Below are 18,835 nucleotides of genomic sequence, written 5' to 3' on the forward strand. Positions count from 1 at the left end.
GGATTCTCTCAGATTACAGCTTGTTCTCCTATTAAATCTGCCAGTCACTTCAACCTCCCTATTGTGTCAGTGAGTCAGCCTGGTCTGTGTGTGTGTGTGTGTGTGTGTGTGTGTGTGTGTGTGTGTGTGTGTGTGTGTGTGAGATCTATCTATGACTGGAGATCTGTTCGTTTTAAGCCTTTCAGACAAATCTCTACAGAGACCTCGAGAGCAGAGGGATTGGGGAAGGGGTGAAAACACACACATCTATCTGCATGCACATACACACAAACACACACAAAAGCACACACAGGAGGAGGCTGGTGTTAGCTGACTGTGTATTAATAGAGCTGTCAGATAGGTGTCTGCAGGGTTCACAGCTAACTAACGCATATCACACTGAGAGCGCATACACAACAGAGAGGGGGGAAAAGTTTGAGAGCATGAAAGAGGGGAAATTCTGAGAGACAAAGCACAAAAAATGGAATAAGATGGAGAGGAGGGCCACAAAATGAAAGGTTAAAGAAAATGGGTAGCTTTTATGAATATTTTAAAAGATTTTTTTGGAGGGTATACAAAAGCAAATGGAGAGGAGAAGGTGATCATTTGCTGATCTCTCTGGTGAATTCTGCATGTGTGTGAGAGTGGGGTGAGTGTTTGTGCGTGTCACTGCGCTCATTAATGCTGCATGCTGACAGCTAAGTGTCATCGTCTGACTACACTTGCCTTAGAATGCCAATATAAAACCACAAGCCAAGACATGCCCCACACACACACACACACACACACACACACACACACACACACACACACACACACACACACACACACACACACACGCTTAAAGCCACACCACACAAGAGTCGAGGATCCAAGCCCCAAGGGGAGACAGACAAAGACAATGGGAAGCAGTAAGGACTGAGAAAGATGCCCGATTTTAAATATTCATCTCTTCCTTCAGCTGCCAACCCCTCTATCTATCTCTGTCATCACACCACACGAGCGATGGAAGGAGGAGATGGAGAGTCAGGAAAGAAAGAGAGGAAGAGGAAGAAACAAGAAGCATGTAGCCGTAATGGAGAGGCAGAGCAGGAGTTAAGCTCTCGGGAGTGCTCAATGATTATTTGATTAATTTTGAGTATTCTATTAGTTGCGGTTTTTTGGCTGCTTGACAAAACCCACAATGACATAATGAGGTAACATTTCATCATCACTGTGCTGGAATAAGGGCGTGTGCAATTGCTTCATGCCTGCAAACTTTTCTTGGCACGGAGAGAAAAACAGATAAAATATATTTTCCCCCATTAATTCTGAAAATCATCAACCCGTGACGGCGACACGTGACATTTACGCGCAGTTAGTAAAGAAAATATTTCAATATTGCACAAAAGTAATTAGCACAGCATGTGCTCATAAAAGAGCTTTATGGCACACACACATACTCCATGTTCTCTGTGACTCAGCAGATACCAAATGCCGCTCTTGTGTCATTTGGACTCAGGTGATGCTGTAGGAAAACGAGTCAGCGTGTCTGATGTAGCAGACAAAATGCCCAAATGAAGGGAAGCCTGTGAGTTAGTTCAGGCAGTCGACTTGTGTTTGCTGCCGCGCTCACAAGACACACTCTTCTCACTGCAATATCCTACGCAGCCTTTTCATTACAGCAGTGTTCTAACGCCGTCGGCGTTCTACTCGCTCTTTTGCTGCTCACCTGAAAGCTGTGCTGGCACCGGTGCTGCAGCAGCAGCTGTTCACATAACATCTCCCACCTCCACTCCAGCATCCACCTGTAGGCTTTAAGTTAACGTTCCGCTGACATTGGTAAGTTGTTGTTGTCGCTCCCCGCTCCCCGCCGTGCTGAGCTTTGTGTTCCCTCGTGGGGAGTGACGAGGTCAGAGCCAAGACTCAAAACATCCCCCCGACTTCATAATCCATTCCAAACTGGATTAGACAATGCCAAGCCTCAGGTTTTGTCTGGTGCAGTCCTTGTCCAGTGTATAATTTACAGGGGAAACAGAATTCTTTCAAACTGGGACTAAAATGGCATCAGAGGCTCTTCCAGCTCTTGCGTCACATTTGCCATACTGATGATGACAGATAGCTAAAGACAACTGAAACACAGCCAAGGCAATGTTCTGCATACTGGAGCAAATATTGTGTTTCTGTGGACCATCAGATTATTTTACTTTTCTCCTCAATATATACAGGCCTACAGCAGGCTGACCTTGAGGGTAGAGGTGTTGAACTGTAGGTGAGGCAGAAACAGTGAAACGGCACTGGTGGAACATCTTTTCCAGCATGTGTCCACCACTGCCAATGTGACCTAAAGCAAAGCATTTAGCTGCGCAGCCCTTAGCTCCAACTCTCTGGTAGGAGCAAAGGTCACAGCAATATTTGCCTCAGTTTAGACAGAGAGCGAGAGAGAAGGGGGCCGAGAGAAAAAACAGGGAAGATAATGTAAATGTAAATGCATTCTTTACCTGTTGACCCACGGTTCTTCTTGCCAACTGTCCATCAGCCAAAGAGAATGAAATGAGAGGAAGAGGGACAAAGGGGGAAATAGGGAGTTTGGGAGAGGGGAAAACAGGAGAGATATAATTTAGATTTCATGTGTTTCCTCGGGGTGCAGCAAAAAGACACATTTAGCAAAAACACATTAAGAGAGCAAAAGAAAATACAGGCTTTCACAAATCAGCAGCTCTAAGGCATCTCAGAGTTGAGGAGGCACGCAGGAAAAGGAGAATCGTTCCCTTAGAAGGAGGAAAAAACAAGTACAGACAGAGAAATGGATGAGAGGGAGGAAGAGACAGAGAGGAGGAGAGAATGGCATGTTATCATGGAGTCCAGAGGAAGACGAGCTGTTTGCAGCCCATCCATCAACTGCCAGCCACCAAATTTTGTCTCTCTCATTCACTCTTTTCTTCTCTCCCTCTGTCCCCCCCCCCCCCGCCGTTCTGCCTGTATTTGTCATGAGTCTGGGGGTAGCACGACTGTAGACTGTGAGAAAATGACAGCATTGACATTCTACTAGCAGAAAATCTACATTCACCATTCATCTATCAATACAATACCCCTTCATGCTCCTATTCAGCCACTCAGTCACTCGCTCAGCACTTCAATCCTGGGTGTGTGTTTGTGTGTACGTTTGTTTTCATCAGAGTGTGTGTGTGTGTGTGTGTGTGTGGTGAAAACGTGCGTCAGGACCTTAATTTAGATTCTGACGTATCACATCAGCATCAGCGCAAAGTTCATTCGGCCTATGTGGTGAACACACACACACGCACGATGCATGAGAGCAAGTGATGAAGAGCGAGGAAAAACAAAGGCTAGCAGCTATGCAGACTAAAAAAAGGTGAGAGAAAGCCTTCAGAAACAAACAGTTCAGATGTTTTCACCGTTTGTGCTGAAAATAAAGATTAATCTGCAGTGAAGGGCTCTTATTGAACCTCAGTGCTTCTGAAATGCGTTCACAGAGTCCTGGAAACCGATCAGTGCTCAAAGTTGGCACTGAATGTCAGGCCAGATTCAGTCTTTTTCACTTCATTTTTGATCATTTAAGACTTTATTGCATTCAAAGTCCTTCTGTAAGTATCATACTAACATGGTGCATGGCTGCCTGCCTGAAAACAAACAGCTGATGCACTATTGATAGAAAGTGTTGACACCTGTCAGTATACAACCTCCACCTCATGAGAGCCGGACTCGACTGGACGCGCGTGACTGCATTTGAGTGAGAGGACTGAGTGATTGTGAAAATTTGGGTGCAGTGGTGGACAAAATGCACAGATCTGCTGAGATCAGTTTTCTGTCCTCCCTCTTTCTCATTAGCAAAGAGCAGCTTCTCATTTTTAGCCCGTGTGGAAATCTGTTTCCGTTCTAATTGAGTCTACCTCCTGTGAAAATGATGTTTCCCACAGTGGCCCCCAGCCCACCGGGGTTAAGGCGTTGGTTAGGTTATGGTGAGGTGCAGCAGAGGTAACTGGGTGGGGTCAGGGTGAGCACCTCAGAAGACGAGAGGTTGGGGTTAGGGTTATGGTTTGCTTCACATTTAGTTATGGGGAAACACGTGTGGAAAAGGACACAACACCGGCACTGACCATTGCTCCTCCTGGTCGAAATGACAAACAGCAGCAGGTCAGAACAGCTGCTGCCAATTAAAGTTAATTCTGTGAGTAACTAGACGAGAGGACAAAACAAAATGCTGCTGTCTTTGGGTTTGCTGCTCTTTGTAAGCCGCTGTCTGCTTTACACATTTAGAAGGCTGCACCTGTTATGTGTCAGATACAGCTTTCATCAACATTTAGAGAAATTCAAGTATTGGACTGGACTTGGAATCGGCAGATATTCAAAATTAAAGGACTTGGATCAGGATGGGGGCCAAAAAAACTTTTAGAGAAATCTCTAATATATGCGTATTTGTACTGAGTTTGAATAAAAAACAAAAACAAGGGAGAAAGCACTAAGTGGCCTGAGTGATGCTGATGCACAGGTAGGAGTAATACTGTTCAAGACACACTGCAGCATTCAGGTACAGAAATTCAACAGCCATTATTACTGAAGCTACATGACTAAAATCAGCACATATCGACCAAACACATATATTAGGTATCTAAAAAAAAAAAAAAAGTCTCATTTTAATATTGGGATCAAAACTCAGGGATCTCATTGGTAATACTATCAAAAAAACCTGCCCGATACCTTGTAAACACACCTAAACACAGCCATTTAACTAGAACAGTCAGTGCTGTGAAGTTGCAGTATTGGGAAGTCTATTATTTTGGAGAGTCTAAAAGGGGGTCAGCACACACACACACGCACACAGAAATGCCCACCGACACACAAAAAGAAACGCGCAGGCTTTGGTCTGGGGGGCATACAACTCTGCGTGTGTATTCAAATGAAGTGTCATACTGAGTCATCCTCACTTTCAAACAGGAACAGAGAAACAATGGGGACATGAGGGAACAACAGAGAGCACGAGCTAGAGAGAGAGTGTGTGTGTGTGTGTGTGTGTGTGTGTGTGTGTGTGTGTGTGTGTGTGTGTGTGTGTGTGCTCATAACACAGCAGAGCATCTGACAGTCACAGAGCTGAATCCTCTGAACATATTTTCCAGTAACTTTCCCTTCCGTCACTGTTATCCGAACCTTTTGAAATGCCTTGTATCATTTGCTGTTAATCGATGTGTGTGCTGATGTGCATTTCACAGCAGGAATGACGAGTCTTTCCCTCCTGTTCAAATGGACGCTTAAGCTTAAAGCAGTCGAAAACACTAATAACAACTTCGACTGACCAGTATTTCTGGTGGTGCCCTTCTGCTTCTCACAGTGAAGATGACCTCTGACCTTTCGGATATAAAACGTCATCACTCCTACATTTTATCCTATTAGACATCTGTGTGAAATTCTGTCGTCATGAATTCTTGAGTTGCGGCCAAAAATGTTTCGTGTGTGGTCCGTAACCTTTGACCTCAATAAGATCCGAATCTGAAAGAAACTCTCCCTCAAGGCGTTCCTGGGATGGATAGACCTACGGACAACATCCCGGCCACAGGTGTCGAAGGCGTGGAGGCGTAAAAACGGGCCACCGCTCAGTATTTTGATTGATATTAATGTGATGTGTTTAAAATACAGTTTGAGGTGATGTGAAAATGTTAGTGTGTGCCTAAGTGTGTCTCAGCCCTGAGTATGATTTGTATTCATGAATTCACTATTGTGTATTCAGCTGCCTGAAGGACCTACAAACAAGCAGGTCACCATGTCCTCTGTGTGTGCTTGCCACAATGTGTGTGTGTGTGTGTGTGTGTGTGTGTGTGTGTGTGTGTGTTTGTGCTACTGGTTGAATCCATGAGGGATTAAGTACAGTATTTGCATGTTGTGTCCAATCCTGTGAGCTGCACCTGTCCTTTTGTGTGTGTAAAGGCAGTTTTTGCTCTTACTGTGTTACCTGCTGACCTGTGCAGGTGCTGACCCTTCAGTCCCCAGCTGTGGGTCACCTATTTGCCACAGCACTCCCAACCCCTACATGATTCACCCCTCCTCCCCGCTCTCGACGTGCAAACAGCCCCGCCGGGCTATTTTTCCTTCCCTCCATCTACATACAACCTGACACCCCTCGCCCTTGGTGACAATCTATTCTCCTGCTCAGCCTCGCTGCGTTCTCCCCATCCACCCACATCTGCATCCACTGTCACATTTCCCCGAGCCAAAGAGCACTTTTTTTAGCAACACGTTTGGGTCTTTTCTCTTTTTCTCTTTCTCGGCTAAACCCTGAGTTCAACCTCAAAACCCTTACCCATCCAATTTACCCTGTCAATCTCACTCTCCCTTCACTCTGTTCCTGTCTATAACACACACGCACACACACACACACCTATTTGAAATTCATATCAATAGCTATAGAAACGTAACACTCCAATTTCCAATCCTGACACATTCACAGAGAGAAACACAGGGACCCATAGACCCTTATCTACATACACACACACACACACACACACACACACACACACACACACACACAGAGTTGCGTCCAGTAAAATAATAAGCTGGCTGGAGTGTTGACCTTAGACCTTGGGGCAATTCCTGACGGGCCCAGGTGGTAAAATTTTGCAGTCCATAAGCTTCCTCTCCTTATACCCAGTAGTCTGTCTCTTTTTGTAAATCTGACCAGAGTTGAGGGGCGCTATCATTTATACACAGCATATAAAGAGCCGTATACATATTAAATCTTGGTTTTCACAAAACCCGACACTTTCCTTCCCTTTATCTGAGCCCAGTCCCGTCCTTTGCTCAGATTCTCCTTCCCTGCAGAAATGTGGACTCTGGGAAGGTTACATCTTCCTGCTGTCTGTCTGTCTGTCTGTACCAAACACTAGCACCAGTTGACCTTTCCAATTTACCATGTCAATCATGCTCACACTTACACACACACACACACACACACACACACACACACACACACACACATACAGACAGCCAGTATGCACAGCCCAGTCTCCCATATACACACAGGTAGAAGTTGGTGTCAATCATCCTCGTATGGAATCCCAAATGTCACCTGGCTTAGACATTCTCTTTGCTTACCGTCTGAGACGCAAAAAGCTAGCATGTCTCTGCCTTTCTCCCTCCTCTTCCTTTTTCTTCAGCACTTACAGAACATCCCATCTCTTCAGACTTTAATATTTCATTTGTGCTCAAACAGATACCTACACACTTGAGACAAAAACCCACAAATCTGTTGTTAAACACTTTCTCTTATCACCTCAAGAGTCAGGAGATGACAAATACAAATGTGGCATTGAAATTGATAAACATTCAGGCTTAAAGGGAAACAACAGAAGCACAAAGGAAATGCAAAAGAATAAAATAAATAACATGAGAGTGCCATGTAATGAAAATGAGAAATAGATGTAGATGTTCAGTTCATACTGTGAGCCTAATGACGGCGTGAAAAAAGTGAAGTCATTTCCAATTCAAAAGAGGAGTGCTGCTTCCGCAAGTTTGCGCTTCTCACAAGACACAGAGGGAAAAAAATAAGAAGCCTCTGATCTTGCGGGAGGAATATTACAAGGCAAGAGCGGAGAAGTGAGGGATGAAAGACTTGAGGAAGACAGGGGGAAGGAAGCCAAAAGGTGGGGCTTTAAAAGGCACTGATGTGGTGGAGCTGTGTGCTCGCCACCACAGGGTGAAGCACCAGATGGAGAACAGACCATGAGAGACAAGGAAGAGGAACTGCATCATTACTAAATCAGGTTGTCTGCCCCTTTTTTTTGTCTTCTTTACCCAGAATGCTGCAGGGTAATCCCTTATCTCACAGTCCTAAACTGCCACCCCTCCTTTATTTCTCTAGACCTCGACTATCACTTCTCTCTGTCCCACAAACTCAGGGTCTCAGAGACCCTCAGCATGAGTAAATGAAGCTCATTTATAAGAGGACACTGAGTTTTAAGTGTCTCCTTTAGAAACAAGTGGTTATCCAGATAAGCGCTCGCTGCGCCCTGTGCAGCTGTAGTCACAGTTCATTCATTTACCACACACCAGCGAGTGAAGGGACGAGGCCTGAAGGAATGTGACAGATCAGTGGAGGGCAACATGTCCTGGCATTTCCTTGGGCACTTCCTTGAAGGCTAAGACACTCGCACACAAACTCACAGTCTTTGGAGCAGAATGAAAATGTGAATACTGTACTCAGAATGTATTGATCCCCTCTGGGAAACTGTCACAGTGTACACTACAGTCTCCAGGGCTGTAAGTTATCATCAATTCAGTTATCTGCTTTTTTTCAGTTAAGGCCCCTTTATACTGTAATTTAGAGTTGTCCCAGACCAAAAAGGGCATCAGTCAAATACATGCTCTGGTGGCCAAAAATGTCAGAAATTCAAGCCAGAGCTCCTACAAAAAGAACCAGCTAATCAGAAAAGCATCCTGAAATGATGCAGAATACTCTGGGGAGCTAGCAGAATGCGACGTGGAAATATATTTACCTCACAAAATTCACATTTCATGTTGGCCACGATCTGATTCACATTCGCCAAGGCCAAAGCAACATTTTCAAAACATGAGAGCGGCTTTCTCTGCGATCAACCAGCCATTCACTGCACCATCTGGCATGCCTAAAATTGATATACTAACTGTGACCAAGACTTCATTAGAACCATCTTGCACATTGTGGCACAAAATGAACCTGTAAGATTGTTGTTATCACACTGTCTTTAGGTGCAGGTAGTCTACAGAAACACTGAAACTGGGAGCAGACGTTCAGATTATTTAAACCTTTAAAGAGTAGATACTTCACACGAGTGATGTCACTGGTTGACCGTTAATCAGTTAACCGCTGAGAATAGTTATGACCAGATTCCTGTTTGTCGATTGCACTGCACTGCAGTCGTCGGCCATCACCCATATGATTAGCAACTCAAGCTCACGTATGTTATGCCACTGAGAGCAACTGTGATTAAACACACTGGAAAATACTTTGAGAAGGATTAGCTAAAAGTCAAGCTAGCCAGGGCAAACAAGCTAGCTCTGCCCACTGACTGCTCTCACAAACTAAAGCTCACTGTCACTCCATCAATGCTGACAGGGAGCAGGGTTTCCGTTTTCTCTGGTAATTACTGTTTTCTACCAGGAAAATGTGCCAAATTCTGACATTTTTAAGTCTCTACAGTCATAATGTCCGGTGAGAACAATCATGTGAAAATATGCCGGCTCTACACGCCGTTTTCCCCCGCTGCCTCTGGGATGTCCTCCCTCACTCCCTCTGCTCTCACGGTTTGGCAAATTAAAGGTTTATTTCGACCAAACCGGGGTTGGTGGTGATTGGTGGAAAGGTGGAAGATGAAGCACGGTTTTGGTGAGTCTTATTTTGCGTGTTTTATGATGATAAAATTGTTGTTTTTGCTTCTGACTCTCAGAGGAAAAAAGGCCCTTTCAGTGGACATACTTTGACTGCACAAACCCCCTGAGGGTTTACACTGCAGCCTGCTTTATGGTTGCCGGCTGCAGCTCTCTCACCCAGTATTGGACCAGTTTAAAAACTGTTGTCCCCATTAGTCACTTAGATACGAAAACATAGGGTCCATAAACACAGATTTGTCTGAGACATTGAAATCTTCCAGGACATTACGGACTGCGAGATGCAGTCCCGTCTGCAGTTAATGGCTGTCAGGCTTTTAAAAGCAAAATGATCTGAAACTTGATTCACACATCACAACTGTTTCCACTGAAATAAAACATTTTTTAGCCTCTGCAGCCAGAAATGAACACATGAGCACGGAGGCCAACACGGCGGACTGTGATTTCAGTCCCATCATTGGGCCACCGACTAACATGAACATGACTTCTTGAGTTTGGGGAAAGAAATTCAAAGTCAAACTGAGATGAGATGACACTGAAACAGCTTCATCAGCCTGGTTCGTACAGTCATCATGGCGAAATCATTTTTAGAATCAGACCAACAGCGGCCAAGCCATTAGCCTACAAAATGTCAGAAAATGAAATGTCAGAACATTTCCCAGATCTCAAGGTGACCCCTTCAAAGTGCTTTTTTTTGTCAGAGCAAGAGTCCAAAAACCCCAAAGCACTCAATTTACAAGGTCATTAACCACAAAAAACAGCAAATCCTCACATCTGACAAGCTAATATTCTCATATGATTTAAATGGTCAAAAACAAAAAATAGAGTAGAGCAAATCATTTGGTGTTCATCACTCAAAGGCTCCTGCAGGACCTCACCTGCAAAGGTTTTCTGTTCACCTGAATCCCAGGTTCATCTCACTCAGCTCTATTTATTGTGAAAGTACACAAACTGCCTGAGCCATATTTAATTAGATAGTTGTTGCTCGTTTGCAACACAGACGCATGTCTCGCTCTTACAGTCACATCCACACTAACTGACGATACGAATAAGCGCATATGTGTTTGTGCCAGTGTCTTCACGTCTGTGCATATATGTAAAATGATCACTCATGTGGGCAAGAACAGTTAGGGTCTGGGTCTGATTAATGGCTTAATTGATTAAGTGGTTCAGAGATTGATCGGTGGAGCCCGGCTATAACAGATTCATTAGAACAGTGATAGATCAGTGAGAACCCGCCGCAGCTGTTCCGCCTGGCTCTGGACAGCATGGCCTGGTAATGGACATCATCTGTCTGTCTGTGGATCACAATATGTCCACATGCGCACACACCGCTGTGTATGAGTGTGCGCGTGTTTGTGCGTGCGCAATATAGACTACACGCATCTCTTTTCTTCAATCACTCCAAACAACCCGACAGGGGAGGAGGGAGTGGCAGGGAGGTAAGTAGGGACGAGGAGGAAGGAGGAGAAGGGCGGAAACTATTTTTGGATTAAAGGCCCTGTTGATCTATTCCTGTTTTCAGCATCCCCTCTCAATCTTCAACTTTTACACTCTGCCTCTCTTTCTTCCTTCCGATCCATCTCTATCGTCCTCAAAGCTTTCCCAATTCCGCACTTGCTCGCTGCTCGGCTCTTTTTTCTTTGACTTTCTCTGGTACCCGATCCTTCTCTGTCCTCATCTCTTCTCCGCTCGGCCTCATCCCCCTTCTCATTTTTTATCTCCTCTCCCCTCAGTAATTCTTTGTGAGTACTTTGCCCTGAAACCCTGGTAAAAACTTTGGCTATTGTACACACTGATAGCAAAGGGGACAAGAGGACAAGCACACGCTTATGTACGGCTGTGCGGGAGGATTTGTAAACGGGTGTGAAAAGCGGTTGAATTTTAGCAAGGCTTTAACAAATGAAGACAGAGAAGGAGAAAGCACCGCCCATGCAGTATTTCAGACCATGGTGTCAATTCAGCAGCTAATGAACAAATGGGATGTATGTGTGCTTGCACATAACTGTTAATTCAAGTGTTTGTATATGAATGTGTGTGTTTATTGGTGTGACAATGTGGAGCTTTCCTGGCTCTATAAAGCTCAATATATGGACTTGACTTGAAATAACAGTTGACAAAATATCTCCAAGTCCATGACAACTGAGCAAACTCTGCTGATGAAGACCATGAGACAAAAGCAAGTGAGGGAGGACTCATACTGACAATATACTGTACATTTTCACTTGTAAAGTGTGTATTTTGCATCTCCCCTTGTATTGATTTTGTGGTGATAACGATGATGTATGATGTCTCCTCATAGCGCTCTGATGTCTTAGAGTTTCCTGCTGGATAAAAGTACATCAGTATTGGAGAGAAGGACTGTCTTTATTTAGCTTTGCTGCATCCACACACGCTGTAGAGCTGGACAATACAGCAATATAATGTCAATGTTGTGCTTATAAGTTTCAATATCCTCTCAAATCTGGTTAATATAAGATTAAAACACAGCTTAAAAATGATTTTTTTCCAGCTCTTCAAGAATGCTTTACAGCCAATTTCATGAGCTTATTTGTTTGAAGTTTGAACAAACGAGAACTAACAAGTGATTCCTTCGAATGAATTTGAGCTCATCACATGTAGCCTGAACGTATTCATGTTGTACATTTTTCCCTTCATTGGTGGTGCCTCCGCCACAATAGTTTCCAAAGTGCTTCCACACATTATTTCTCATGGGTTCACTATGACTAGCCAGTGTCCTCCTGCATTAACAAAGAGGTAATGACTGGTTTATTTGCTGCGGGCCAGAGGGCACGAGTACCAACAGCAACAGATCAGAGTGCAATTTCTGAATGCTGGACAAGAAGGCACACTCAACCCACGTTTACAGTCTTTGGAATAAAAAGTGACAGTCCTGTGAGGAATTTGTTTTGATTTGAGTTTATCAAATGTTTGAGTTTGGTTATTAAAGCTAAATTGACTGTATAACATGTTTTCTATTCAAAGCGCTTTACAATTTGATTCTCAATCTTACACACTGACACAACAACTGCCTCACAATCAGGGTTGAGGTTCTTGCTCATGGACACCTGGTCATGTGGACGGGAGGAGCCAACCCTGTGATTAGTGGACAAACTGTTCCGCCTCACAGTCCATAAAACGGAAAAATGAAACCATGACAGAAAACTGTATCCACATTGCTCACCCCTACACACATTAACACAACATATGCTAAATAAAGCAATCTCCCATCTCTCTTTGCCCCCTTCCCTCTGTCATTGAACATATTTCCCCTTCCTCAGCACTTCATCATCTCTCCCGGGTTTATCCATCCTTTATCTTTCCTCTCTTCCTTGAACCCAATCTTTCCTTTGCGCCCTGACCCATCATTCACCAGCTCTGTCTTCCCCATACTCTCTTTTTCCCTTCCACTTCTACTACTTCAAATTAACATCTGCTGACTGGCCTGCTGCTCCAATAACCTGTTACATCCAAAAGAAAGCACTGACACACAGGGACAATCCATGTGTTAGCATGCACAATAATATTTCATTTATATTCGGGATACTTATGAAAACTGTTTATGAAAAGCCTGAATATAGCCAGTATGTGCTGATACAAGCTGGCATATGAACAGCGTCTCCCATTGGGTTGCTCAGTTTGGAGTCGTGGAGCCTTGCGCAGTTTCACACAGTGATGAGTAACAAAATAAAGCACCACTACTGAACACAGTGGGAAAACTGCAAAACGTCTCCATGTACGCTGCATCCAACATGAGGCCTCAGCTGGAAAGAGGCTCCAATTCAGAATATTAATCTTCATGCGCACTCACTGACTGACACACTCACAGTCTTTGCTTGTAGGGTGTGCAGAGAAGTGGCGACAAGGGATAGCCGTGTGACTGACAGGATCATTAAAACCACGAGCACCATGCCACTTATCTGCGCACTTGACACCTCATTCAGCATCCGCTCTTTGTGTTTTGTGTGTGCTCGTGCATTTCATCTCCTCAAGGCAGCTGAGATGGTATCCTACCAAAGTATTTGGGATACAGTCATGTTTCCACCTACATCCTCCACAATAACAATGCACTCCTGCATCCAAATCCCCCCTCTGCTTGTTCAACTAGATGTTGCTCCAGTTCTCGACTGAACAAACGCACCAACAAAGGAAATTGTTCCATCTGCAACATTCCCTTATTGCTGCAAGCCACACTTGAAGCACACACGAACACACACCCAAACACAATTTGAACCAGAGCACACGATTTCAACAATGAACTGATGTTTGTCAGTACAGCCTCCTTGAGCCCAGCTGTCCACAATATAATCAAGGGCTGAGTCAGCGCTGTTGGCAGGCATCTCATTTTTAGATTTTAGAAGCAGTATCAACCTTTATTTGTCAGTAAGCCAAACCACCAATTGAACTGTTACCTAGTGAACCAGTGTCTTAAAAACGTTTGTGTCCTTTTGGTGTTCAAGAACAGAACGATGGTCTGTTAGTTGACAATTGGGATGCACCGATTCACTCTTTCCAGACCCGACTCTAATACCTTAATCTGGACATCTGCCAAGACAGAGTACTGGTCTGATACCAGTTTTTAATTAATAAACTGCGTGCTTCACTGCGTGGAGGAGACTGGGATCATTCTTTTATGTCTAAGGCAACATTCGGCTGGGCGTAAACTTTGCTATCCTAACATTGTAAAACAAAATGTAACAGATAAAGATCAGAAGATAGAAATTTACTGAATCACAATTAAGTCACAAACTGGTGCAAACAAACGATATCTGATCCAGCTATTTGCTGTGACATCCCATGTCAGTATTGGACATGCTCAGCAATCCTGCATGAGCTGATAACACATCATAATCCAGCCCGGTACGTTGGAGTGGCTCTGTAGCAGTCGAGTAACCAGCAAACGCTTGGAATCCCTCACTTTTTTAAGCAAGAACACATCAATATTCAACGTCGGCTCATCAGCAACAGCGTAGACTTCGAGCTGTCATGACATGTGATATCTTCAGCTTTAATTGTCAGACATGACGCACCAGATTATTATAAGTGAACAACTATATAGCATTCACCTCTAAACATGAAGCCACTTTGGAATGTAATGATGAGTATGAGCATCACATGAATGCTGCTATTATCACAAAATGTAAAATATAAATTGGTCAGATATGATGAATGATGTCGCTTTAATGTGACACTCATTGACTGTACAGTTTTCACAGCAGTGTTTTGATGGAGCAGTCACGCCTAGAAAAGTCCTACTGGGCCCATTTCATCCCCTTCGATACAATCCTGGCTCATACAGGTGAAGATGCGGACCTCACACTGGTCTGAATACAACTGGTGCCTCGCAGTAAACAATGCTGGCAGAAACCTGTGCAACAGAAAAACCTTCAGAGCTCCGTTCTGCTGCTGTCCTCTGTGCTCTTCACCTCCACAAGCTTGAGCTTGTTCATTGATTCTTTGAAACTTGTTACAACCAGCGTCTGTGACTTTTTGTCCATTTCCTCTCCCACTGGACACCTCTGCCTGGCTTTTTGTTTCCTTCTTTTTATCCACAGACTATCCTATTTGTGAATGGAAGAGGATTTGAGGACAGTTTGAGTGGGCGTACGTCTGCAAGACCCTTGATCAAAGCCGTGTACATGGCCATCCGTCTTAATCTATTTCATCCTGCTGTACAACACGCTTGCAATTACAGCTGCAACTAGGTGGGACAAGTAGAGCATACACACATAGGCGCACACAGTTCGCTTGTCATACTGACACAGTCCATGAGTCAGTTTCCTGTCTGTCCTTCCATCACTCCTGTCTGTACACAGGGGTTTTCATTATAGAACCACAGAGGAGCCTCATTACATTGAGAGAGGAAGAGAGACGGGACTGAGAGAGAGACAGAAATGGAAGAGACAGAGGAAACAGACAGAGAGGGGAGACGGGGATCAACAGAGACAAGTCTGATCCCTTTGCAGCTGAAATATTGAATATAATAATTCCAGACACAACCAGTTGTAGCAGGAATTAATCAAAGCAGCGATTCATTAGCCAAGCCGCTTTATCAAAACCACTGAGTATTAGTGCCTATTTGTATGATCGGCTGTGTGTGTGTGTGTGTGTGTGTGTGTGTGTGTGTGTTCCACATCTGTAGACTTCAAATAACCAGACTCTCAGTACAAAAGAGATCATTGTAGTCCTAATGTTTCCTCGCACAAGGTTAGATCTGTCAAATTAACCTTGCAGGCACAAGGTAATAGATATAAGCATGTCAGAAAAATAGTGCCAAGCTGACAAAACACTGATACTCATTCTTCAAGGTTTACATGTAATTAAATGGATCAGTGATTTTGTTACGTGACCTTCAGAATGGTTATCTGCATAACTAGCCGTTGGACAGCCTGAATACCGGCTTCCTACGCAATCTCTACTTCAAAAGGATTGGCGTGGGCTGGATCATAGTTTCTTCACAGCATATAAATAATTATGTAACTATTTAAGACACTAACTAATTCAGAATTTCTTGGCATGTGGATCCTTTAGCCCACTTAACTATACACCAGGGGTTTTCAAATTCATTGCTCAAAGGTCTGCATCTGATTTCTATTCAAGGTCAGAGGTCCCGATCGATTTGTGATGACAAAATAATATTTAATCTCTGAATTAACATCACGTCTCTTGTGATCGGGCCGGCATCAGACCGAGGCAGACAAGGCTTAGACAAGTAGTCCATATTTATTTCTGTCTCAGAAATATTCTTACAACTGCGCTGACATTGCGTACCAGAGAAAAGGAGACACGTTCAAATGGCAAATTCTCCAGAGTTATGTTTATGTGTGATCTCTGCAGCAACATGCGGCAGCAATGACAACAATGTCAACAATAAGGAAATCAGCCACATTAAAACCACCTTTATCTGGGGACAGGGTCGCTGTGATAGACCTCCAGCTACACTGTATATTCAGTGTCACTAACAATTTATTGATCAACAGGAAATTTATTTTACAACAGAAATTACACTTCATAACATGCCTGTTCATAACATGAGGTGGCAGGGGTCGGCCGCTGCGTTGTCCAAGGGCCAGAATTTTTCTAAGCAGACACTGTGATTGTTTAATATTTCCACTTTATTCCAAAAATGTATTATTATTTTTATGAGTGCAGTCAGTTTGAACAGACTCCTAAAAAACATGGAAAATCCATAATGATAAGTAGATACTTAAGTAGAAAATGCTCTCAGATCACTGTCGAGGAGGCAGCCGTGCTGAATACAAAACCCACAGTTCAACTACAAACTAATGAGTCCTTATCTCAACAGAAACTCCTCTTCTGGATCGCAGGAAGCAAACAAAAACACTCAGTTTGGTGCTAAGTACAACCGTCCGCCAATGAAAATAAGCCTTGTGTCACATAAGCAAGCTGAGTGACTCTGGAGTTACCTCTTGTTTCCGGCCAGTGGCTGCTTTCAGCTAAAGGGAGCGGCCGGCCCGGGAGCCGAGCGCTCTGATGGTGGGTTCACAAGTCGAGAGGATTGAGTCGGACAATAATCCGATTCTGTAGAGCGGGTGAACTATGAATTGCAGGCTTTTTGGCTCCTTGCCAGGGGCTGGCAAGTTAATCAACAGTCACTCTCAGGACCAACTGGGTCTCTCCCACTGATGAGTCACGTCAGATGAGCCCATTTTCTGAATTCATTAATATATGCAGGAGGGATGTGGGCCGCGAGCCACCAGTTAGCGCTGGCTGAGTCGAGGGCTGGGTCTGGGGATCTGGACTTTGAGAAGCCCTATAACATCCTAAATTCTGCAGTCTCACTCTCCATGTGTCATCACCAGTATTTGACAAAACAAGACAATAGCTGTGATACAGCCTTGGTAACACATGCAAGGAGAATGCTCTACGAGGTTATATGAAGCACCACATGGTCACATGAACGCATCGCACATTGAGGACAAATAACCCATTTCACTCCAGCCACGGCTAACAAAAAGGTTAATTTCTTTATGGGAAGTGAATCTTGTTTTGCGCATCTAACCATGTGATATCTGAGAGCAATCACAGATGGTCACAAAATGAAATCTGGTGTGCAAAAATGTGGAGTTATTATAAGTAAGCTTGAACACACTGCAGCACATCTGAGGCCCATGTGGTGTTTTCCTTTGTCTCCAAACTCTTTTCAAAAGAACCTGTTCAAATTGGTTTCTGCAGTTTGATTGTGTCTGTTGTGTTGTGTCTGGCCACCATAAGCGAAAGGCATGCACAAATAACAGGATCAAAGCAAGTTTCAGTGTTTCATTGCTCAGTGCTTCCACTGAAAGTCTTCCTCACAGTCAGAGTGTAGACATGACACCCGGAGTAATGATCAGAGAGAGTAATGTCTATCAGCTAAAAACACAGAATGGCGAAGAATCCATCTCACAATTGTTTTTAATCTTAGCTTTATACAAAAAAAAGGAAAAAATGTGAATCGCAGTTGCTGAATATTCTGATGTTCTATTCTGTTCGACGAAAAGCAGCAAATCCTCCACATTTGCCAAACTATTACCAGTGAATCTTTGTTTTCAGATAGTCATAATTATCAAAATACTTCCAGATTATGTTTCTGCTGATCAACTCATCAATTCACTGACAAATAAACTAACAAACTTAATGCAGTTCTCAGTTTTTCACCTTCGCTCTGGGGAATAAAATGCACACATGCTCTCTTCAGTGTGCAACAGTCACCTTCAAGGTTGCATCTCTCACCAACGAGTGCCGATGATTTCATCACCAACAGGTGCACAAAGTGGCTTTATTGTACTTTTAGGAGCACAGCTCCTTTTTGTGTTGAGTGCAGTGCTTTTTGCTTTTTTAGTACTAAACATGGGAAAATAGTTGAAAATGCCATTGCTATAAATAATATTAACTTTTAACACCATCTTTCACAAAATCAATTTAACATGTGCTACTCTGATCTGAGAGCAGCAGCTGCTGCTCCTGCTGCCAATTATGGTTTAGCACCAACCATAGAAAAAGAAATTCTATGCAGGATGGCCCTTGTTAGCTAATAGGAGAAAAGTCTAACATCTGACCGTAGCTGTGAAATCTTTGAGCCATTTTTATCTAGCTGAATATTGGCAGCTGCTTCTGAACATGGCCGTAGATTCTGCTGGTAATTAATTAAGAGCAGCCATTTGAGAGGGAGAAAAAAGATTTAGTGTCACTGTTCAGTGCATACACCTGTGCTGGTATCAGGGGGTAGTGAGTTGCTACACAGCATCCAATTTGGCATTCGTTTTGTTTTTAGGGGTCACTGGCCAGAAAACTCCAAGAGAGAGTCACTACTGCACATGCCTGTCGGTATTCTTCTCTCACTGCTTTGACTACAATCTACTGAGACATATTCCCTAACCAACACAAGGAGCTGCAGACTGTCTATCCACAAAGAGCAGAGGCAGACTGTGGCACACATCATTACGCTGCCATGTTGGTTCGGAAGGTTTCTATGGTGTTCCTTGAAGCCTATCAAGGCATG

General features: G+C 43.7%; 1 protein-coding gene across 2 annotated transcripts in view; it reads right to left on the minus strand.

Moving 5' to 3' along the window:
- Positions 1–18,835, minus strand: part of sdk1b (sidekick cell adhesion molecule 1b) — a 236,004-nt gene that overhangs the window by 91,071 nt on the left and 126,098 nt on the right. For both annotated transcript variants that reach the window (XM_076728478.1, XM_076728479.1), the window contains exon 6: positions 2,460–2,486. In XM_076728478.1, the coding sequence (XP_076584593.1) occupies positions 2,460–2,486 (27 nt within the window). The remainder of the gene's footprint in view (positions 1–2,459; positions 2,487–18,835) is intronic.

This window comes from Chaetodon auriga, chromosome 4 (genome assembly GCF_051107435.1).
Source record: "Chaetodon auriga isolate fChaAug3 chromosome 4, fChaAug3.hap1, whole genome shotgun sequence".
NCBI classification, from domain to species: domain Eukaryota; kingdom Metazoa; phylum Chordata; class Actinopteri; order Chaetodontiformes; family Chaetodontidae; genus Chaetodon; species Chaetodon auriga.